Source organism: Chiroxiphia lanceolata, chromosome 11, assembly GCF_009829145.1.
Source record: "Chiroxiphia lanceolata isolate bChiLan1 chromosome 11, bChiLan1.pri, whole genome shotgun sequence".
NCBI lineage: Eukaryota > Metazoa > Chordata > Aves > Passeriformes > Pipridae > Chiroxiphia > Chiroxiphia lanceolata.
In genome coordinates this window covers 18,242,390-18,266,850 of record NC_045647.1, presented here as the reverse complement: position 1 = coordinate 18,266,850, position 24,461 = coordinate 18,242,390, and the positions used below count along the sequence as shown (strand labels likewise).

At 39.3% G+C, this 24,461-nt stretch overlaps 1 protein-coding gene across 2 annotated transcripts in view; it reads right to left on the bottom strand.

Annotated features, from left to right (window-relative positions):
• The window catches only part of IARS1 (isoleucyl-tRNA synthetase 1), a 97,852-nt gene that overhangs the window by 33,566 nt on the left and 39,825 nt on the right, over nt 1-24,461 (bottom strand). For both annotated transcript variants that reach the window (XM_032698972.1, XM_032698970.1), the window contains exons 14-19: nt 23,939-24,037; nt 13,467-13,593; nt 8,424-8,497; nt 7,870-8,064; nt 2,139-2,225; nt 1,391-1,474 (exon numbers count right to left, since the gene is read on the bottom strand). In XM_032698972.1, coding sequence (XP_032554863.1) covers nt 1,391-1,474; nt 2,139-2,225; nt 7,870-8,064; nt 8,424-8,497; nt 13,467-13,593; nt 23,939-24,037 — 666 coding nt within the window. The remainder of the gene's footprint in view (nt 1-1,390; nt 1,475-2,138; nt 2,226-7,869; nt 8,065-8,423; nt 8,498-13,466; nt 13,594-23,938; nt 24,038-24,461) is intronic.

Sequence of the window (24,461 nt, the reverse complement as noted above, 5' to 3'; positions counted from 1 at the left end):
GTTGTAGTTAAAATACACATGGTACTGCAAAAGCTAAAGTAACTCTGCAGGGAAACAGTGCCAAGGAAAAAGCCTCAGTTGTAGCTTTTGCTATAAACAGAGCACATCAAGCACTGGAGTGAATAAGCAGAGAACTGAATTGCAGAGCTCCTTCCAGAAATGAGCCCAGGCTGCAACGCTTTTTACTCTGTGTGGGTGTAGGTATAAATAAATGTGACATTAAAGAATGAGTACACAGGCAGAAAAATGAATTAGCTTTTTAGAAGTTTAAAAAAAAAAAAAAAGCCCCATAAATACTGGAAGTGTAACTTCGGGTGTTTGAGATTTTTTTGTTTGTTTATAATAAAGGCAGATTTTTTTTTTAACAGAAGTATCACCTGCAATTTAAAGATCTCCAGTATGAGTAACTCCAACCCTTTTCACTCATATTATTCCAGCTACCAATTCTCTGATATCTTGCTAACATATCTTATTTGTAAAGAACAATCTTGAACTCCACCCAACTCTTCCATTGTAAACACACACAAGAAGATCATGTACTAGCACTTGTAAATGTTAGAGCTTGCAACAATAAGGAACTTCATATTGATTTGTTAAAATTATCTAGAAGAAGCAACAACCATCTTCCCCAAATAAACAAAATCCTACACTAAGCTTTCATTCAGCCCCACTGTGTACAGCTGTAACACACAATTCAATGTGTGTGATAGTTTAAGGTTTTCTTATATATAGCAAGAATTACAGGGCTCTTGAGAAAGGCCTAACTAGGGTCCTCCTGCAGTTATTAAATGTCTTTATTGTACCTTTACCTCAAGGTACCACTTCATGCATGTATAGTTAGTGCACCGAGCCAACATACCGGGCCACTGCATAATTACTTTGTATGTCAGTGTAATTTTAATTAAACACTTGAACTGTGTTTAATCTCTATTTGACCAGGGCAATACACACATCAGGCTGCTCCACTTCTGCTCTTCTGGTTGTACTATTATTGCTGCATGTTCTATACTTACATCAACAAAACCAAAGGGCTTTCTCTCTAGGAAACATTCTGTGCATCATGCAGTAACTCTTCCCTAAAATAATGATTTAACAGTAAACTAGTTGTATTTTATTCAAATTGTCACTGGGTCCACTCAGATTATCAGTGCAATAGGAGTGCTGGCTGGAGTTGGAGCATCCTGTACAAAGAGCCTCCAGCCCTGAGGGAGACATGACCAGGGCACAGAAAGTCCAGGTACTGAAACCACTGCATAGTGGTCTGGAAGTTTCTAAAATTAAGTTTCTTCTTGCAGCTAACTGTCAAAGCCCATAAAAGCCCCCATGGTATGTGTGTGCCATGAACAGAAAGCCAACAAATCCCACTGTACATGGATCCAAGAAATCCTACCTTAGTGCATCAGCTCCATAACTATTTACAATACTCATTGGATCGGGATAATTCTTCTTCCTTTTGCTCATTTTTTGGCCATCGCTAGAAAATATCAGAATGGAGGCATCAATTCCCAGAATTCTTGTAATACATGATAAAGCAAAAAAGCCCTTCAAATCCAGCTTAATTTTTCTGTCCTATTATGTTCCTGGTAGCACAGACATAATTATATATTAGCACATCCCTTCACTATGAATGTTCAACCCACCCAGCAACTGAAAAAATCCTAAAACCCAACCCAAGAGGCTTCCAAGTTACAAAACTAAGCAGGAATCTGTCTTTGCTACCAAAGATCACGGAAGATGCACTTGTTCTGAATCAATCCCTCCAGCCCACTGGCAAAGCTTTACTTGGAAATAAAGGGAAACAAGTATAATTAACTTAAAATTACATCTAAAACTACATTTATCATCCCTTTTAGTCTGCATAACAGGCATAATTTCTTTCCTATTCTGACTTGTTGTTCATTTTCTCTCTCTCTAAGAAAGACTAATCCTGCTGGGAAGAACCAAGTGCAACAGAGAGATGGGATGTGGGAACCTCTCACTCTCAGGTGCCTCTTATCTCCTACAACACTGATATCACCCTGACAAGTCTTAACAGCTCCAAAGTCCATTTCAGATTCCATTTACAATTTGCAGGACTTATCTGAAACATTCTTTGACTAAAAATCTGCTCAGGAAAGAGCTGACTGAGACACACCAACCTGGCAAGAACGAGGCCATTCACAATGACATTCTTGAAAGGAGGCCTTCCAAAAAGAGCAGTGGAGAGCACCAGCAAAGTGTAGAACCTGAAACAAGAGATAACACAAACCTGACTTTATAAATATATCAAGCTGAAGTCTGCATGTCTTCCTTACAAATGAAATGTTTCATTATGCTGCTTTCCTGTAGTGAAGTTAAAATTTAAGTCTGTGGAACATTTATGTGGCAAAGACTCAGAAGAGGAGCTCACTTAAAGCAGATCTTCTTTGTAGCTGTTTTCTCAGCTGGGATCTACTAGTCCAAGAAGGCTGAAAAACTGTAATAGTAAGCATTAGGAAGGTATGAAGAAGAAAATTGTAGTATTTTCCCCTTTAATAATGAAAAGGGAGCTCAGTACCTGAACAAGCTTCCTGTTTATTCACTGTAAACCTCTGAACATGGGATCTGTCAGGAACAAACAGGGCAGACAGGACCAGCACACTTTTGTGTGTGTGTGTGTGTTAATTGTGTATTTTTCAGACTAGCAGATAATGGAACAACTACTCCTGGTAGTACAAAAGCAAGCTATTAAAAATGAGAAGAGCCTCCTTCCAATCAAGCCAACACTTTGACTGGAAGGTTGTGGCTACCTGGGTAAATTAACCATCACTAGAAAACAGGAGAATGTAGGTGTTCCCACAACAAAGGGCAGTAGAGGTTCCTCCCCATTTCACATTTTTTGCTTACAATCACTCTATAAACTGTCTGGGACACTTAGGAAATCAGTGCTGGAGCAAGCACAGGCACCTACTGTTCAACAGGCTGATATATAACTGAGAAATTAAGTGGAGGTGCAAGATAATGTGATAATTTCACACTCAGGAGTCAGAGCCTTCACCAAAGCAGGGATCTGTGAGCTGCTGTAACTGCACTGTTGGTAATTACTTTTAAGAAAATAACTGGATTGTGGGCCACAGCTTTCTTGGTTCAAAATGAGCATCACACTGACAACTGCTTAGCAACCTTCAAAGAGAAGGTGATTACAAAAAGCTGTAATAAGGCACAGGAGGTTATGTCTCAGAACTATGTATCTGCATGAAGATTTAGTGGAGAAACACTTCAGTGGGGGGAAAAAAATAAATCCATTTGTATATTCCAAAGTTGTTTTTATTAAAAAGCTGCCTATAATTGCAAAAGCTTTATTCTGACACTTAAAGGTCCTCTGTAAAGGTTGCTGTGTGTATTACTGCATTTATTAAGTGACTTACATGACAACTCTGATCTTACCTCAGACAGGCCTCTACCTTTCAAAATCACCTCAGCTCACACTTGAGGATACAAAATCTCTTTATTAAATTGCATTTTAATTTAATGAATTTTAACCAACACTCCTCCATCTGCACACAAACACATGCACTCAAAATCCCTGTCTTCATTTCTAACCTTCTTAAGAAAACCTCTAAACACAAATATCTGAGCATTTACTCAGATGATCAACATCTATAAGGCTACACAGTAGTACTTCCTTAGGACTTACTAAAAAGGTTCCTCATGGAAAACTCCCAGCACTTTCTGCAAAATTTCTCACCAATTCTCATATTAGAGTACCTGCATTTGCAGTTAAAAAGAAGAAAGCAGGACTAGCTAGGAGATATTGCAATACTGTTTGCATTGGGAAAACTGGACAGACGGGTCGTGGGCATCTGAGAACATTTCACAGATTTTATGTTCTTTGCATTGTCAGACCCAACGAGCCTCAGCAAGAGGTACCCTGGCTGATGACAGCTACAAGACTGTCTTTGAGAACCTGTGATCCCCTGGTTTGCACACATTCTGATGGAACTCTTCTCAGTCTTCCTCAGATGGTGTTTTTTGGAAAATTCACCTCATTCACTCTGAATATTTTAGAAGAGTGTCTCTCTGCATCTTGTTTCTTAAATACTTTGTCCACAGACACACTTGTTTCCTGAAAACTTCCTCAACTTATCTCTAGTGCTTCATCTTCCATTCACCAAATCTGTCTGTTCCTAAAGATGTCCTTGTAGATAAAGAGCTGTCAGTCAAACAACAAGCTGTCAGTAAAAACAACCTTGACAGACAAGTCCACTTCTTTGCTCTACTTCAGTCCTCTTCCATTCCCCTTAAAAGGGAGAAAAACTCCTTTTTCAAACAACTGTGGGTAAATTCATGATCTTGTGGGGTTCATGCCAAAACTCCAGCTGTGAATGCCCTGCAGGTCACCACATTCTGACTGTGACTATAAATCTTGTTGTATCTCCCTGCATAGTCAAAGACAGAGCCTTTCCTCCCAATCTGCCTGGACTAGCCAGCCTTGCAACCCAGCTATTGTAAGACTCTTTCCTGTGGCTTTAACAAATATAATTCAACTGTTTCTCTATCCATGCAAAAAGTCATCAAAAAGATCACTCTCCTGGCTCATCACCTTGGTCACATTAATTATCCCCTTGTCTCCCTTGACTTTCTTCCCTCCTCTGTGGGGTCAAACAGAAGCCACCAGACCTCCATCTCTTGAGCCTTTCACCACCTCCCAGTCCTCACTTCACGGCAGCTGCAGCCTCTGACCTGACACAAAACCAACCTCCATTCTGAATCTTCACACTTTATACACAATGTGCCAAATAAAAATCACATACTACGCTCTTAACACTTCAGAACTCACCAGCTTGTTGTTCACTTAGACCTCACATCTTAATTCCTTCTTTCTTTCACAAAACAGAAGCGCTCGACTGCGAACCACCCAACATTTGCTGTTATCAAAGCACCAGGTTATTGACAGCCAGGAGCACCGTGGCAAAGGGAGAAATTTTTTACAGAGGGAGCAATCAGACCTTGGAATGGGCTGCCCAGGGAAGTGGTGGACTTTCCATCCCTGGATGTGTTTAAGGTGAGACTGGATGTGGCATCAGTGCCATGGTCTGGGAAGCACAGCGGGGTTGGATCAAGGGTTGGGCTGGATGATCTCAGAGGTCTTTTCCAACCCGGTTGATTCTGTGATTCTGTGAAAGGCAGGAGCATCAGGGATGGAGGCAGGGGGGTTTGATACAAAGAGACAAAACAGAGCTGGGTCTGGTGAAGACTTAGAGGAACTCTTACGCCAATGTTAAAAACAATCTACCCCAGACTGAAACAAGTCTCCACTTGCACAGTGACTATACAGCACACAAATCTGAGGGCTCACACCAAGGTGTGTCCACAACCACAGTCACCTCTGGCACCAGCATCAGCCAGGACTTCTGTTATTCCAGAGCCAAACTGCAGTTGAATCAGTGAGACAGAATCACAGAATCATAGAATCAGTGAGACAGAATCACAGAACCATAGAATCAGCCGGGTTGGAAGGGACCTCTGAGATCATCAAGTCCAACCCTTGATCCACGACCGCCGTGGTTACCAGATGAGTCAGTTCAGCCTACTATGGAAAGGGAAAGAAGCTGCCTATGCATTTACTTACACTAACTACATAAACCAGAATTTTGCAGACTGAAAACACGGTAATCAGTGTATTCAGATGCTGCTACTGCGCTCAAGGTTAGATTAATATCACACCAGAAACAGGCCAACTGGTGTCAAAATTAGAAATGGATTCTCTTTAATGGCACCAGAGCTTCACTGGATGCATGAGATCAGCCTGATCCTTTCATCTGTCCCGTCTCACACATCCTTCAAAGGAGAACACTAAAACACTGCAGTAACTGTGACACACACCAACCCACTGTGACATCCCCACCTCAAACAGCTGAACCCCGAAACGAAACGTTTATCATCCCTCCAGTATTTTCACTGGAATTGTAACTACCAGGAATACACCTTGTACACATAAAAATCCCAAACCATTTTTAATTCTGCTGAACTTTTACAATCCAGTAGTTCCATTGCACAATGTAAGAACAATCATATGTGGTCGATTTTTTTAAATTTTGATTTCATTTCTTGTTATCTAAATTACAACAAATGCCCTTTGATCTTATCAAATGTAGCAGGGAGAAATTCTGTCCATGCCTTTTGCACACATTTTATGTCTTATCATGCTCTTTTGTCTCTTTTCTTTTCTAATTATTTCTCAGACAGAAAGAATAAAGAGGAAAAACTAAGCTTTTAATTGTCCTTTTGCAATCCAGCAGTACTTGGTTGTATACTAAGGACTTACATATTTTTTTTGCATCACAAGTAAGGGGTTGAAAAGCAAAGATACCTTTCACTAAAATCACGAAATTTAGTTGTATTTATATATTATGTGTTGATGTATTGCTTTGGTTGGTTGGTTTGTTTGTTGGGGGAGTAGAGGAATGGACAAAAAGAGATGTCAACTCTTTTCCACTGGAATTTATTTAACTCTAGTACCTCAAGTTACTGGATGGAAAAGTTCTACTTGGACATAGTCAAAGGTACTGATCCAGAAAACACAAAAATTCATCTTAATCTGCCAGTTTTCAGAGTCAACCTCAAACTTCAAACATAGAATAAACACTTTAAAATGCCAAAATGAACTGTATGTATCCATACAAGCAAGTATGAGAACATTGCCTATAGAAAATCTGAGATTAGAGAAAAATTTTTAATTACTTAAAAGTATTTATCCAGAGGGGAATCAAATAAGCAGATGAAGTTTACAGCTAGAATTTTTTTATTTTTTTTTTATAAACTGTAAGACCTTAACAACATAAGGTTTGATCTAATTTCGTTTCTTTCTACATTCACATGAACTCAAAATTCAAATTTAATCTAGGGGCAAAAATTCCTAGGCAAAAATTACTTCCCTACAAATTGGCTTAAAATCCTCAAAACATCAACTTCTATTTCAACTGCAGTTCTGTTTTTAATAGATAAGTGGAGTTCTGTGATAATTCAGCTGATGATATTTTTCCTTACCAGGCCAAAGATGTGCCCTATTACCTAAAGATGTTTTCCATAAAAGCTGGCAAAATTCCTTGCCAAGATTCTATTTCTGCAACTTTTTTGTCACTGAGTTTAGGACTATGTCACATTTTACTGAAAAAAAAAAGGAATCCATCCAACACTAAAGAATCATCCAGATGTTGATTCAAAGAAATCAAACTCAACAGCATGATACTGTTAAGCCAGAATTCCTTTAATCTGATGCTGGGGCAGCGTTGGGGATGATTCCTCCATAAACACTTCACTGAAACAAGGATTTCCTGAGCTTTTATACACTAACATCTCAAGTCCCTCCTTCACATTTCATTTTAATCATTTCATCAAGACATTAACATGAATCTTTAGTTAAAGGTAACATAGACTTCTTTTACTTAAACAATCTTTGAACTAGCTTCATATTTTATTGTTACATCAACATTGATCTTCAGTTACAGACAACTTAAACTTCTGCTTAAACAATCTTTGATTGATTTGGCTTCCTAGAGGGTATTTTCATATCTGATTGTTACAGAATTCACCATCCATCTTTGGTTAGAGATTAGACTTAGACTACTTTCAATTTTATATTGATTTACCTCTTTAGAGTGTAATGGTCTCAGAAACTAATTTAAACTACAGCTGCATGGGTTGCTGGCCTTCCTAATTTTTACTCTATTCTTTAGCAGTGTTTAGGCAAGGGTTTCAAAGTTACAAAATTTGGGCATAGTAAGGGCAAACTACAAAATTCTTAAGATTCTTAGGTTATAAGTGGGACCATCACGATACAGCCTCTTTCAGTGCAGTTGTGTTACAGGGCAATGACATCCCACAATAAAGTGGCTTAAAGGGAATTACCATCCTCGGGTCTGGTCGATGCCTTCAGCAATGAAGTCAGCAGGGAAAGCATCCTCCAGCTCTCTCCTGTTCTCAAAGGGGTAGTGGACCTGAGCATAGGGCATGCTGCCACTCTCAAACCAGCAGTCAAACACCTCCGGCACCCGGCGCAGGGAGCCCTTCCCGCAGCGGGAAGGGATGGTCAGGTGGTCAATGCTACGGGGAGAGAAAGATGGACAAGTTCCCAACAAAATCAGGCATTAGGACAAGTTCACATTGTGCTTTCACGTTAGAATGACAGTTTTTTAGGCATCATTTCAATGATTTTTCAAAGAGGTCAGCATTTCCTTTGACAATCTTTGTCATTTAAAGCTATTTCACGGATAAGTTTTTGTAGTAACAACATTCAAGACAGAAGAAAGCAAAATTGATATGTGCTTATCACAAATCCTCTTCCTGCTTATCTGTTTTCCCTAAACTTGTTTCCCAGGGTTTGGGCAAAGAACACCAAGGTTTTTTTATGTCTGTTTCTAGTTACTATTTCTAGTAACCAGTTAACAGTCTCTGTGACCAACCTTTCTCGATGGAGATCCGTGACTTTCACTCCACACAGCTCTTCCAATTCTGCCACTGAACCAACACAAACTACCTGCAAGAGACACTCGAAAGATTTAGCCAGTTATTTTCAAGAAATTTAGACAGTTATTTGTACAAAGTAGCAAGTTGGGGGTTTTTTTAACATCAGACAGAAGACTTGTAGGTCAGTGTCTGCCAAAGCAGACAATGGAGCTGAAAAAACAACAAAATTTTGTACAAGGTCCCCTTCTTCAACCTAACACAGTAGCAAATGAAGTTAGAGACCACTGCCCTGATTTAATACAATTCATGTTACAATAACTGGAGACTTGGAAGCAGCAGCATGTTGTCAGCTACCAAAAAAAGGTAGGACATTGTTTGGGTTTTTTCCCCAAACAACCCACAACACAACAACCCCTGAAAATTCAATGATCCCGACTTTTATACAAATCAGAGTTTCAGATCTCAGGTTCCTCTCCTGAGCTAAGGAAAGCAGCTACATTGATCACAATCCATGTAAGTTTTCCATTCCAGATACCTTGAACTGCACCTATTAAAGGCATCTTATTCAAAGTGAACAAAGTTTCACAGCTCAGAAAGGGATTGCTAAGAAAGATTTTTCTCAGTTTTGTGGCATGAACACACTATTTAAGACAAAAGCAGATTTCCACAACAGACTTGCACTGATGTCAGGAAACACTGATGAACAAATGATTCTGAGAAACTGTATGAAAGAGAGAAGGAGAAAAGCAAACCTTTATTTGCTTTAGGTTTAATCAAGCTGAACCCTCCCAGAGCCCTGTGGGCCTCTCTCATCTGGCAGGATTCATGAGCCTCAAACTGCAGTTCAGGTCTGGAGTTTGGAGATCCTGTCTCATATGCTAGCAGTCCCATTTGGAATTGCCATGGAAAAAACCAGAGTTTGACAGATCTGACAGGGAAGGAGTTAAATTTATCACCATAATGAAGCTGCAAGGAGACCACACATTTTTCACATCATTTTCTAAGTTACTCTGAGGATACAATAAATCAGAGTAGAGTCTGAGTAGTCTTAAATATATGCAGATGTATACACAGAAATTGTAAGTAACAAAAAGGATTTGGTGTATTTAATTCCAAATAACTGTCATGAATTACAGAGATGACAGAAACTCGGTTTGATTTGGTTTTTAAGACATGATTTTCCTAGTCTGATTCAACTGCTCATCTGCATTACAAATCACCATCTTCTATTGTTAAAGTATTTTTGAAATGTAATTTCTTCATTACTTATCTGTCTTTTTTTTCTGTAGGAAGTGAGGCACGACAATGGTTCTGATGGCCAAGTACAGCAGAGTGCACAGCAAACCACACCAGGGGATTGGTCCCAGGTAAAAATATATCTTTATCAACAAACTATTTTTAACTCAGATCTGCTCTTCCTTCTCTCTGTGGCCCCATAAGCATCACACAGGCTCAAGTGAGCAGCAGCAGGTGCTTAGTTCAGCACTGCTGGCAGAACAAAAGGTTTTATTAACAGCATGGGTAAAAAATACCGTTGGACACAGAGATTTATTCATCTTCCCTAACCTTTGTATTTGAACATACTTTCACATATGCTCTGGGTGAAAAGCTGCCCATTATTTGTTGCTTTTAGGCCAAGAATTTCAATATTTAAGTAAAACTCTGAATGCTGGATGCAGAAAACTGCCCCCAGAAATTACTCAAGGAAGAAATAACCCCAATTTCACATGAAAAATTCAACAACCACCAGAGGAATGCAGATATCATCCCCACACTGAATAGATGCCTCTGTCCAGGGTAGTAGGATGGAGCTACTCTGTCCCAAGGGGAGCTCATTAGATCCTTGAAAGCAAGAGAAGAATACAAGTAGATGTTAATCAAATTCGATCCCTCATTAGGCCGCACCCACTCGCTTCTGCAACAACAAACTGGCTTTATGCTCTCAAATTAAACTGCTGCTTTGGGTACATTCCTTCAAGAGCAATGCCTGCTTTAGTAGCCTGGCCCCTCTCCCTCCCAATCATGTTCTCCTCCTCTATTTTATTTTGCAGCCACATCAACTACAAAGCCAGCTACATCAACCCTTCATAGCAGGCAGCAAAGACTGAACTAAACAGGCTGGGACTGGGGGCTGCTCAACCCCATTCCAGCATCTCTGAGACCTCATGTGAAACCAGAGGTCAAGGTTAAACCCTTTAACAAAATGAACATGAGCATTTTATCTGGGATTACCCATGTAAATAGGAAGAATAAAGCCACGGAGCAGCATTCGTGATCTCGATGTTCCCGTGGCACAGCTCTGCAGCACCCAGTAAATGAAAACATTTGCTTTTTTGGTTTGCCATTTCAGCTCTGCTCAGTGCCATCATCACAGAGGGAGGAGTGCTCACAGACAGAAAAGTTCACAGCTCTATCAGTGTGCCAGCCAGACATCCTGGAATCTTTAGAAAACATTTCTTGAGTATTAAATAGTAGAACAAATGAGTGCTACAGTCAGCCAGGAGTGGCCTTAATGAAGCCCCAAAGAAGCCCAGAATCAGACCTGAAGAAATTCCTTTGCCCTTCAGGAGAGCAGAGTCAGAGTCCCCTTGTTCTTTTATGCAAGACCAAGTGCACCCAAACTACTGGAGGGTTAACATGAGGTACAAGCAATGAAACAATCAGAGAACTTCCCTAAAGTCACTAAATATTAAATACTATAATTTGTATGCAACTCCTATAAAATTAGCCCATGTCTGCTTTACCAGCTTGAGTGTTGTATTAAAAGATTTTATTATCTAACCCAATGTGTTCCTCCACTGAGGAAATCATTAAGATTAGACAGCTTAAAATGATAAACTACTTGCAAAATTGTGGTAATAAACACAAGCTTCAAAATTTAACTTCCATTATGCGTCTCTACCTGATAATTATGCTAAAAGAAAACTAAAATAAAAGCTGAAATAAAACTGTGGGAAACCAGTTATTGATTTGTAATAAAATTCACTTTAATACCAATTAATTCACCTTATTGTATATTAAATACAGAATTGTTTTTACTTTTCCAGGATTTAATATGCACAGCATAATTGTGTGCAACAAAGTGTTCTTTTGAGAGCAAGACATGAAGGTGATGTTCTGCAACCTCACACAGCACCAGGCTGCAGTAAAACTGAAGTCAGGGAATCTGGAGTGAAAATTATTTCTATATGAAAGCAGATGTCACCTATGCTTTAAGTTCCACATCAGTCACAAGGGTATTTGTTTTTCAAGCCACATCCCACATGCATAAAAAGAAAGTGATTATTAAAGAAAAACCCCTAACATGAAATTTAGCTGGGTCCAGAAGCCATACTCAGCTTTTAAAGCACGACATTCAGACTCTAGAGCAAACAGAAATGTGAAACATCGATGGATAAAAATAACAGACCTGTTGGTATTTCCATCTTTATTCCGAACACCAAGCCCTGAGCAATATTTGCAGCTAATTTCAAAGGAAAGGTCAATCTCCCAAGTTAGACATCATATTATTATTAAAACCAAACAAATCAAACCTAGAAAACAAAAAAAAAAACCTGTACACACAGGAATACAGACATGGGGAGACTGGAAAGAAAATGAAATATTATTAGAGGCAAGGAGTGGAAATAATGAAACATTTACACAATCTTTTTCAGATGTAGGATGAAGTCTTGACATACTCTGGCACAAAACTGAAAGCCTTTTTATTACCTAAAGAAAAGTTATATCAAGGGATTTAAAAATGTTGGAGAAATGTGAAAAAGTTATGTATAAATTGCCAGTCTTGAAACTCAGCTTTAAGTGTTACAGAAGAGACAGAGGCACTTGGTTTGTCAGTAATTTACAAACACACAGCATAAATAAATAGAATCCAACTGCCAAGGCTTTCTTGGATACTTAAATTGTAATTGCAAGGAGGATCTCCCTCCTTCCCCCAATATCTCCCTGCCTACCAGCAAGATTGCCAGTGAAAAGGAAATAAAAAATACTTTATGGTGCACATCTAAGCAATAGCAAGTTTAACACCATAAAATACTCCTCTAGCATATGTTTTCCTACTGGAGGTCTTCCAGGTCTAAAATGAAGAGTAAAACTTTTTTAAACCAAGAGAGATAAAAATAAAGGCTTGGGATGCTGCCATCAGTATTCACCTCCTGTGGACATCCTGACACTGGTCACCATTTCCTACTTCCAGCATGAGGAAAGGACTATCACACATGTTCTAAAGGAACCAACTCAGTACAGCAAGAAAGATAAAAAAAAGAAAGAGAAAACACCACACAACCACCCCCCCCCCCAAACTTCACCCATTTTATCTTCAGAAAGAGTTTTAAAGCTTGGTGTTTTGACACTTAGAGAGCAGCAGCCTCACAACTGTGCAAAGCAGTTTGTGTTACGCTCCCAACTGCAGGGTACCTCACACCTTGGAAAAACTCATTTCCAGCATTCCCATTATCCATATTCATCATTCCACTCGATTCACATTTTTACAGTCTGCTACATTCACATTTGCAGCACTACAAACATACACATCTTCACTGTTCTGCTGTGGTGGACTTGCTTTTTACGCCTTGAGCGACTCGTTTGGCTCGAAGTAACCGAGCACCAGAATTTCAAGAGCAGACTGAAAGGACTGAGTGAAAAATAAAAATAAAAAAAAAAAGAAAAAAAAAAAACACCAACCCTTCCTTGCCATTTTCTCACTGCATTTGTTATTTCCATTACATTTGCCATCACTGCAAATTCTTCCAGGAAAGACAAGATTAATTTTAATATAAAACCCAAGAAAAATTGCTTGCAGTTTTCAAGCACGAGCAAAAGAAAACCTGTACAGGCACACAAATGCACCCATAAATATGCATGTATCTATCACCTACTATACACATATAAATATACATAGACAGATTAGGCAGATACACTGTTAAGACATATTAACAGAACTTCAGACTGCAGCAGACAAAGAGTGTCCATCAAGAAGAGCAAACAACATGCACAGACAGGTTTTTCTGTAAGTTGGAACCTTTCATTTCCTTGCTCACCTCTTCCAAGTCATCACTGACCCACAGAGGGATGGGGGTGCCCCAGTACCGGTTCCTGGATATGGCCCAGTCTCGTGCGTCTTTAAGCCAGTTCCCAAAACGCTTCTCCCTCACAAAATCTGGAACCCTGTACCAAAAATAAGAGAAGTATTAATTTATCACTATGTTCCAAATAAAAGAAAGCTGGTGATTTTTATGTGATTTCATCCACAAAACAGGTTCAATTCATCATTTACATGACTTGGAGCATATTTATATCACGGCACTGGCTACTGCAAGGCCTATGGAGGTGCTGCCAAAAATTTAACACAATTTCTTCTGCCTTCCCTGGATATCCACCTAAACTACAGAAGTGAGAAATATAATGTTACTTTTACTATAAAGTAACTCAGAAAAACATGTGCAACATAAAATAGATTCATTAGGGATGAAATGATAGTCAAAATCCTCCGGACAGTCCAACATTGGAGGATTATAACTAAGGGTGTGTAACAACACAACTGCTTTATTTTACATACAGAAACAGAGACCACTACTGATTTTGGTGCTGAATGACATTCCAAATATTCAAAAGCCAGAAGTAATAGCATTAAAAGACACCTTGGATTATGTGTGGGCATCCAGGTATCTGCACATTACTCAGGTTGATGGATCATACAAAAAAAATCCTTTCTGAGCCATTTATCATCTCCACTTTGAATTACTCCATCAAAAAACAGAACACATCCCCAACCACAAAACCCTACCACCCCCTAAACCTCATTTAGAGTAGTAATGGGCACTGAGGATGTTAAAGATAAATTTTCATCATATGGAAGTGTCTTGGAGCTCAAAGGTTAACACCAGAACGTGATGCCCAGCAAGGTTCCTGGATATGCCAAATGGTCTGGTGGTTTGATTAAAACTATGTCTTCTCTTATGATGTGAACAAAGAATTAACTATCTGTACAATGATTACACGGAGGTAAAGAACAGCAATGGGTTTTAAGGTCAACAATATACTCCCTTGGTGCCTAAAGAGCATCAAGTGAAGCTCACAGGGAAGAATAATCTTAGGACAGTGTCCAAAACACACAGAAGTTGTGAACGAGCAGCTCACAACAATAAAGTAACTCTAGAACTGTTATGGAGTAAACCATGGCAAGTTTTACTGGGTTTGTTTTTCTAGTGTAACTAGAAGGGCCCTTCCCAAAGTCTGAGCTGGATTAGGTAACCCAGGGTTCCTAAAGGAGGAGCAGCCAAACTACAGAACACTCATGGTCTCTTCTACCTTTTCTTTTTGAAACTCTTGGTCCTCTATCAAATATTTCTTTTTGAAGAAGATTTTTAATCACAGCTCAGTCCCAAGAGTAACAAAGATGAAAGGATCCTTTAGAGGAAAAATTAAAAGAATGGATTCACATGGTCTGAGGTATGACTTGGCCCAGCAGCATGAGATGAAATAAGTGTGAACAAAAAAAAAAAAAATAATAAAAAAAATCTACTGATGAAAGTAAAAACTGCTCTCTTTTAAAAGTTTCACCCATGATGATGCCATGTGGAGATCTGAAGGCTTCTTGATGCCAATGTGGTCCCAAGTGGATAAAAACTACACTTAAAAGCCTCACTCAATATCAGCCAGAAGTTCCAAAGCTTCCCTATTTCTGGACTTGCTTTCAGCTGCAAGGTTGTATTCTGTAACACTTCTTGAACAAAAATTTAATATAAAAAAATTTGAAACTAACTGAGTGACTCATGTTTCACATGACATCTGCATCCCTGCTTTGAAATTTAGAAATGTATACAGGCTTTCCTAATTTGGTTTAGTGTGGGACTCATTACTATTAACTTTTTGTGGTGACCTTAAGAGACCCCCTCTCCAAACACAAGTGGAAACTGTACAAAGATCATTAGCATTTGCCCAACACTCCACTAATGTGGAAAACTTCTCTTTACATCACTCCTAAACTAGTTTCCATTTTTCAGAAGTTGTTAGACACTGATTAGCTGAAATTATTAGTCCCATTTAACATAGCTAGAGGCTGAGACAATCCCCCAATGACATTAAAATGCTGAGAGTTTCAACTCTGCCTCCTCAAAACACGCATGAAAAATTAATTTTATCCCCAAAGTGGACATTAACCACAAAAATGTATGTGGTGTGATCTCTCTGTCTCTGAGCTATGAAAGCATATAATTTACTTCTTCTGGTAAAATTGTCTGACCCTGCTGCCAGTTTTCAGTGGAACATAAAACACAAACCACTTCATCTACTACGAACCACATTTGCAACAATGATTTATGGCTCTTTGGAGGTACAACACAGAAATAACACTGACACAGCCATCAAATAAAATAAAAAGAGCCTGTATCTCACAAATATTTTGGGCCCATCACTCAAACAAAGTGTTACTTAAAACAACTAGTTCTTGCCACCACAGAGATGCTGCCCCTGGGTGCTGCCCAAGGGCAGACACAGCCTCCAGCTGGGAACAAGAGAAAAGCAGCAGGGAACAGCCTTGCCAGGCACAGTTCTTCAGGACTGGAGCCTATTTCTTTTACTTAGTCTCACTAGATTTAGCTACAGATATCTCAGTCTGACATTTACCTACATATCATATGGAAAAAAATTCCATCAGAGGTACCTTTTATTGAAATATTTCATTAGGTTGGGAAAACAAGACAGTATTCTCAATTATGTTGTTACTAGCACCTGATCATTATTTACACCAGCTCCAGGTTAGTGTTCCCTATAGGGTTTTTTTCAGTTTCTTTTTAACCCTTTTCTCTTAGATATTTTCTTGGTATACTTCTCCTGTTAAATTCTAATGAAGATGCCATCCTGCCACAGGTACATATTAGCTGGGGAAGAATTTTTTACTCCTCCATCTACACAAAGCAACTCAAAGGTAAATGAAAAGCCCCTCCCATATGCCAACACACATGTTTTTTTCAAGGTTAATCAGGCATCCATCACAAACCCCCTTCGGCTTGAAAGCACAAATTTCAAGTTTCTGCTGGTGACCAGAGTTTGCAGTTGGACATGACAAGAAGGTGACCAGAGCTACAGCCCACTGAGAGCAACCCCCTGCTCCTGGCACTGAACACATTCAGATCTCAAGCCCCAGCATCAAACAGTTCCACGGGACTGCAGGGGAAATCAAAGCAGCCACGTCCCTCCCGAAGCAACTGAGCTGCAGCTCCTAAGACTGAGCTGTGAGAAACAGGGTTTTTTTATTTCCCAACTGGCCTACAATCTGTGTGGGGTTTGACCTTCGCATTTCTCTGCAAAATTACACAGACAGGATTTCATACTTCTTTCTCCAGCGTTTAGCAAGGTTAAGGAGACTGCTGCCTCAGCAGGTCAAGAAGCTCTTGAATCATGACTCTGCAAGAGTGTGGGACAAACTATTTCTCCTCTTGGCACCCAGGATAATGCACTAAATAAACTTCAGGATACAGACACTGTAGCAGCTGGAAAGTTCAGGGAACTGAACTTCACAACACAAGAAATAAATACTATTTTGTCAAATCATAAATTGGAAAGATTTTGAATTGAAGTACATCAGTTCCAACCTGTTTGAATGTTTGTCTCTATCTTACTTTCCCAACATCAAAACTCCATCATACAAGTTAGAGATAGTGAGAATTATTCATTTGCTGCAAATTCCCATCATGTCCGTTGACTGTTTGTTCCTTTTTTTAAAGCAGATTTGGGGTTTTGCTAAACTCATGCACTGCTAAGTCCTCTGCACAGTCAACTTCCATATCCTTTCTTGGGAGCCACTATTTTCTTAGTGTCTAAAATTCCATTTGAAAGGCAAAGAAAAAAAAAAAAACAACATGAAGAGCAAAACAAAACTCAGTCCATTAACAACATTTATTAGCTTATTATAACAGAAACCATTTTTCTTTGCCTTCAGAGTCTCTGTACCACTCAGCATTCAAGTCACACAAGCAAATTAGTGCTCACCTTCAATCCCAGAGCAGGAATAGGCTGACCCAGTGGGTTCCCATCAGCAATAAATACTCAAGGAACAGCATCAACTAAAATTAATACATTTGCCTTCTGATTCTTATTTCCAGAAGAGGAATGTACAGGATGCCAACAAGAAATATTATAAATTATTACATTATCCAGGAAGAAACTTTTTGAAAGGATTAAGACATCTGTTCCTTTTCTGTGTATTTATTTTGAAGCATCTCTCTTGTGCTCATAACACAATTGCAAATACTGAATTCAACTTATTATTCCATTTCACAGCTCAGATGTGCTCAGCATGACTCTGAGCTGGCTCATCGTGCCCCAGCCACGGGATGCAGGATCTGTCTCAGAGCAGCTCTGTCCCTCTGTTCAGTAAACACAAAGAGCACTGCCAAAACACAGAGCTGTCAAATACTGCCACAGCACAAGCCTCATGTTTTACCATCAATTAACCATTAAAAGCTGTTGAAGATGTTATATAAAGATATACTGATCCTTTCTTGCTCTCCATCCTCTCACCAGATAATTCTATTCGTGACACTCTTTGCAAAATCACAGCAACTTTATGTACTGGATAAGATTTACTTCATAACTGCTAATTGAAGGAAGCTCTTGGCTTATCAATTATTTCAAAAACAGTCCCAGAAGAGTTAGGCTATAAAGTTGATAAACTAAACACTACCTTAAGTGGTGTAATTTAGGGAATCTAATACCAGACTAAGAAATCTAATACAGCTTTGGTTCTGAGAAGGTGGCCCCAGATCTCTCCCTTCATTTGGCAAGCTGGGAACTTTTTAAGTGACATCTGAAATCAGGAATCACTTCTAAGCCTGTAAAAGAGAAAATCATTCTTCCAAAAGACAACTGAGTTGTAACAGCACCACCAAAGGTGATTAAGTAGTTATCCTATGCCATCTAACTAAATATGTACAGATTTCTTTAAATTCACAGCATAACAGCTGGGGGGGTTGGTTATTTTAGGTGTAGAATTTGGCTTTCTTTTTAAACATTAACCAACCCTTAGAAGACAAAGCCTTAAATTCCATTATGTTAATTTACTCTAATAACAAGCCTCCTTCAACATGCCCTCAAATTGATTTTTAATGGTTTTTAATTCAAGGAGATAAAATAAGCAACTATTCATGCCCTTTTGACACTTTAATTAGCGCCAATCTATATCATGGACCTAATTAAACATGGGGGGAGGCGGGAGGGAGGAAAAGGGAAGAGAGGAAAGGTCAGATGTTTGCAAAGCACACAGAATTTCCACTGCAGCAGCCTCTCCTCCCCACTGAACGCTGCAAACCCACACACCCCACACGAGCCCGGGCTGCCTCCACCACTGCAAGAGCATTTTCTGCTTATCTGCAGCTAAATGAATAGGGCTTTCAATCATTTGGACCTGGCACTGTTTTTCTTCACTCTTTTCTCCTGGTTCCCATGGCAACAAGCACTTTGGCATGAGACTGCAATGCTGCTGCAACTGCATCATCCCCCGTCAGCAGCTGCTCCTCCCGGACAGATTGAGGGCAGCCCTGACCTCCAGTTGTGTCAGACAGCCACGTTACAAAAACCCCCATCTATTCCACTTGTATGACCCAGCCACCCTGCTAATTGCTATTCAATTCTTTATCTTCTCAACAATCCCTGCAGCCTGAAGCCAGTGAGAGATGAAGCTTTCACTCTCCTCCTGCACAGTTTCCTTTGGAATATTCCAACATCCATAGTTACAAAGTACTTTTCCAGGGTGCCACCACTCGGGATCCATTTCAATCCACACACAGAAACATGTTTGCATTCCTGGAACAGTGGCAGATATTCTACATGTCACAGATTTCCCAGCTGCCCATCGTGCTGTAAGGGCTTGGTGAGCTGGCACTTTGGGGGCTTTATTCACTCAGTTTTACTGGAACCACACAAAAAGCTGCTGGTGACCCTTCACTGGGGCTGGAATGATACCTGCTCTATTCATGGCATAATCAGCAATCTCTGCTCAAGAGGCTCAGAGAGGAAACAGCAAAATTAGGGCACAGCAGAACAAAAGTCATCAAAATCAACCGGAAGAAGACTCAAAATTCACTTCTAATCCTCAACCAATTCTGACAACAGAGAGTAATAAAACCTTCTGCCTTTCACTGCTCTAAATGAGACAAACACAAGGCCAACCCTGCAGCAATTTTTTTTCACCTCCTGCTGCAGCCAATGCCAATAATTTGGATTTTTCCTCGGGAAATGTTGCCATCTAGTGACTGCACCTCACTGTACACATCACAGTCACTACTAGAGAAGAGATCTGATTTGAATTCATGATTCCTGAGTAAGAAAAGTGTGACTGATGACTCAAAAAGGAGAGTTACAACTGCATGGTGATATCAAAGAAAAAAAAAATTTAAAAGTCTACACACACAATGTGTTTAAAACTTTTCAGATAAAATGTATTGGTTAATGTTAACAAAGAAAGAAAATAAAAGAGAAAAAAAAAGCAAAAGGAGGAAAACAAAGGACTCACTAACTAATTTTCTTCCATTGTGCTATAATTCCATTATGGCTTAAAATTCTGTTGCCCTGCTACAGACTCAGATTCTTTATCTGTGCAAAAATGATAAGTTTAGTAGAGCATTTGCCTTCTACTGCAGATGAGCTCTACAGCCTATCCCTACACTCCTGACCAGCCCTAGGGTTTAGGATACCAACAGGCATCATTCCTGATCATATCACACCTTTCAACAGCTGAGAGACAGTTTGGTGGTCGAAGATCTGAATGGTCAAGATCAAAAGTTCCTCAAAAGATTAAGGTGCTCGACTGACACATGAGGAGACCCTTGGGCTCTCCCAGGAGCTGCAGGAAGGGTGTGCAAAACTGACGTGAGTAAACCAGGAAATTCACTCTGACTAAAGTGCTCTGGGTGGTATTTTCAGCAAGAACTAACAGCTTCAGTGATGAAAGGCAAAAAAAAAAAATAATACTTTCAACTAAGGACCTATACATCAAGCTCTTTATTACAATGCCTGAATTTTTCCGTGGTGAGAAGATGCCAGAACAAAAGGTTTGGTTTCTTTGAAGTTCCTCTCTGTCTCCCATCACTGCTTTCCTTCCACTGATGCTCGTTTTTCCACTGCACCAAGTGCTGCCCATCTTATGCAAACAATGTCAGAACTGCACAACATCTCCAACGTTAGAAACTTGGCAGCAGTCAGAGGTAAATGTTTCAGGAGTTACTGAAGTAGAACTTTAACTGAGGGAGGCTTAAAAGGGGAAAAAAACCCTGATCTTTATATACAAACTACAGAGTCTACAGAATCTTTTCTACTGGCCTGCAAGTACAGAAATATTACATACCCTATCAGAAGTATGAGCTACAATAGTTTAGAAACAATTATAAATTGTACTAACTTACTCTTTACAATGACTTATAAATCTGCAGTTTAGACCAACTCTGATGACAGGAATTAGTCCTGTATTCTACAACAGAATCTAAGGTGCCATGGTTTAAGTCACTTGTCATGGTTACACTGAAAATGTTCTTTCAACAAACCATTCTACAAAATGATAGTGACAATTAAGGCTGAAACCCAGAGAGCACCTTGGTGCTGCATTTAACTCTTCTTTATCTCCTTTATCAATATCACAGGAAGCCAAGGTCTGACAGGACTGGACTGTACTGCAGCCAAATGTGCCCCTCTTCATCTGGAGTGTCACGGTTGCAGGTGTCCAAATACCAAATACAAGATACTCTTTTTGTATCATTTACAATTTCTTTTAAATAGTCTCTTTTGCCAGTTGTATGGTAGAGAACATTCAGTAAAGGAACTTGAATTAAAGACCCAAACACAGCCTCTTGCTGTTCCAATTCTGCATTTTCATCAACACCCAACACAAGTTACTTTCCACTCTGTTCAGAACAAGGTTGGGACAGAGAAAAGGGGTTTTTTTTGCTTCTGATTTCACAAAAATGCTGGCACATTGCTCATGTACCCATTCCTGAAAGCTATAGTTAATTTCAAAAAATGAAGATACTGTTGCTGGCTTTAATAAATTTTGAATGACTGTGGCTTTATCAGTTGGGTAATTCACTAAAAAACCAATTAGAAATGTAATCAGGTTGCAAAGTTTGTCCAACTATGTTTAATCTATTTCATCAGAAAGAATATCTATCAAGAGGGCAGCTATTCTTAAGGGACAATATACCTATCAGTCATTTATAGGAATAAAAAAAGCAATGCAGTCAAACTCATTTTGTAAAGGTTAATATAGTCTGAAAAGCATTATCCCAAATTTTCTCATTTTCAGGACATGCTGAAGCCCCAGAGAGTCCAAAAATAAATTTTGAAAAAGCTACATATTATTACTGTGACACTTTCCGAGATCCAGTCTCTTCAAAAGCAAAAAAGTAGGTTTTAGGAAGGATGGAGTTCCCAAAATTTAAATAAATGTATACTGAAGGCAGCTTGCAGTCTCAGTGCCAACTTAAGAAGTTACAGCCCAAACAAAACTGTGTGGAGAACACAGGAAGAAAACCTTAAAACCACTGCCTTATTCTTTTAAAAAGCTGTTTTTTGAAAGCCAACTTTATGGAACAAAGGTCACACAGTATTCAAACTGCTGTGAAATCACATACTGCAAATAGGTATAAATATTATTAATTATTCTGTGAGAACACATCTGTATTTGTAGACTATTTCCAACGAAAAGCTTCTCAGAATCCCTAAGAACCCACTGTTTTGAGAAAAGGCATGAGGAATCAGTTTTATGTTCAATTATGGAATCATGTTGAAACTCCAGAACTGCCTAAAGGACAAAGGGTTCCTTTAATTCCAAGTACACTGAATATTGCCAAACTGCTTAATTGCCTGCTCTCCTCACCCAACCTTTGGAACAGCAGCTCCTACATTTGCTTCCACTTGTGCCCCCACTACTCAGCACTTAAAAAAAACCACCACTGAAACCCCAAATATGTATGAGAGGCAGGGTTCAAACTGATCACTAACCCTTACTTATGCCTCCTGGGTGAAGGGAGGTCACTCAGCAGCTTCTCCTTGAAGCTCTGCCTCCTGGAAAAGCAAAACCACCTCACCCATTCAAACATTTCCTTAATAGGATCATTCCACTTTTCTGATGTTCATGTGAGAATTAAGTATGCAGGTCTACTGTCATCCCAACAGTGAAAGCATCTTGAGGAAGCTAATTAAAGCCAAGAACAAACACTTTCACCGCCTCTCCAGCTTATTTTTCCCCCAAAGAAGGATCACAGTATGTTCTGCTATGGAAAACAGAAAGCAACATTTACTAATCTATAAACTCTTCTTCCATATCCAGACTGGGCATGTGCTGATCAGCAAACCAACGCTGCAGCATTTTTGGACAGTCTATTATGGATCACTAACTTTCCCCACATATTTCAGTAATTACAGTGCTTGTACCACGTAAGCAGTTATGCAAAAGCTGCTCGTGGAGAATTTAATTGCTAAGTAGTGTCCAGGAAAAAAAAAAACCCACAGCCTAAGCTGTAATTGCTCACTGGAAGTTGAATCACCTTCTTTAACACTGTCAGAGGTACCTGTGGTGGAAGAGTGGGGGGATCCCAACTCTCCCCACAGCCCTCAAAAGGAAAGACTGAATGAGGTTTTAATTTCCAAGTTTTCTCCACTTGGTTTCAGCCTTCCAAGCACAAGTTATTGATGAGAGGAAGGGAAATAAAAATAAAGGTTATGAAGGTGCAAAAGGATAAGATCCTTTTGTTGCTGACACACCACAAAACCATGACTGACTCTCAAAAAGGCCACCAGCACCAAGAGTTCCCTCTGACTGCTAATTTAATGCTGCATTTTACTTAAAACTTACCTGTTGTTTTCTACACAAATTTCTCATGCATTTTTCACATTCCCTGTATACATATAAAGATGTCATTTTGGTCATCAGTGTAAAATTCTTATTTAACCCTCTGAAACCCAGTTTACTTACAACAGTTCCACAAGCAGGGGTTGGATTTTTCGCGGGTGTTCGTGAGAGAAGGGGGGGTTGGGGTTTTTTTTTTCTTCTTCAAACACACCTATGACAAAGTAATCAACCTCATCTGCAATAACTAGATGAAAAGGAAAAACTTATCTAAAAATTAGTTTATTTAGGAACAATATATACCCAGAGTTAAGCTGCCTATATTCTTCTCTCAGGTGGAGCTTTTTGGGAAGCTTGACTGTGCACTTTCCTGCTTCTGCAGTTTCTTCCATGTTGAATTGTTTAGGGTTGTATAACATGACATGAGGACAATTTTAATGATCCTGTAGTGTATTTTCACTATAAATTACAAGTAATTACTCAACCTTACTTGCTAAAACTGAGATAAAACATTGTTTAAAAGCTGGTCCCAGCCCCATTCCAGTAGCAATGGCTCAAAAGGAGAGAATGGAAATACAAAGTTAGCACACTAACAGTGAAAGAGCTTTGTAGAATTCCAGCACACACACCCAGTTCCAGGCAAAGGGAGAAGATACATGCAGGAGACATTACCAGTAGCATTGAGCATTATTCTCCAGTAGCTTCTCCACCATGTGCTCCACTCTGACAAACCAGCTTGGCACAGCTTTGTATATCAATGGAGTATCCGACCTGTAGGAAGGTGATGGGAAGGGAGTAAAACAAACAGAACCCTTTTAAGTGCTGAATTATTTATCAAGTGCTCTGTAATACGTGGTTTTATACACAACAGCCCCCTTTCCACTGACTGAATTCACTGTTCCTGATATATTAATCACAGTTACAAAGGTTGGGGTTTGTTTTGTTTTTTAAGTTACACAAACTGTTACACTTATGTGAGCTACCATTTTAAAAATCAAATCCTGAAAAAAAATAAATGTAATAACCTCCAAATGCAGTAAATCAAGGAAATTGTATAGCACCAGTAATCATGACAATGTTCAAACAGTACTCGAATTTGAAATTCGTGCTCCTACATAACACAACAACATGAACTTCAGTAACTAATGAGCCATATTTGAGTCTTCCACGTGAGCTCATTCTGCATCTTGTTTTA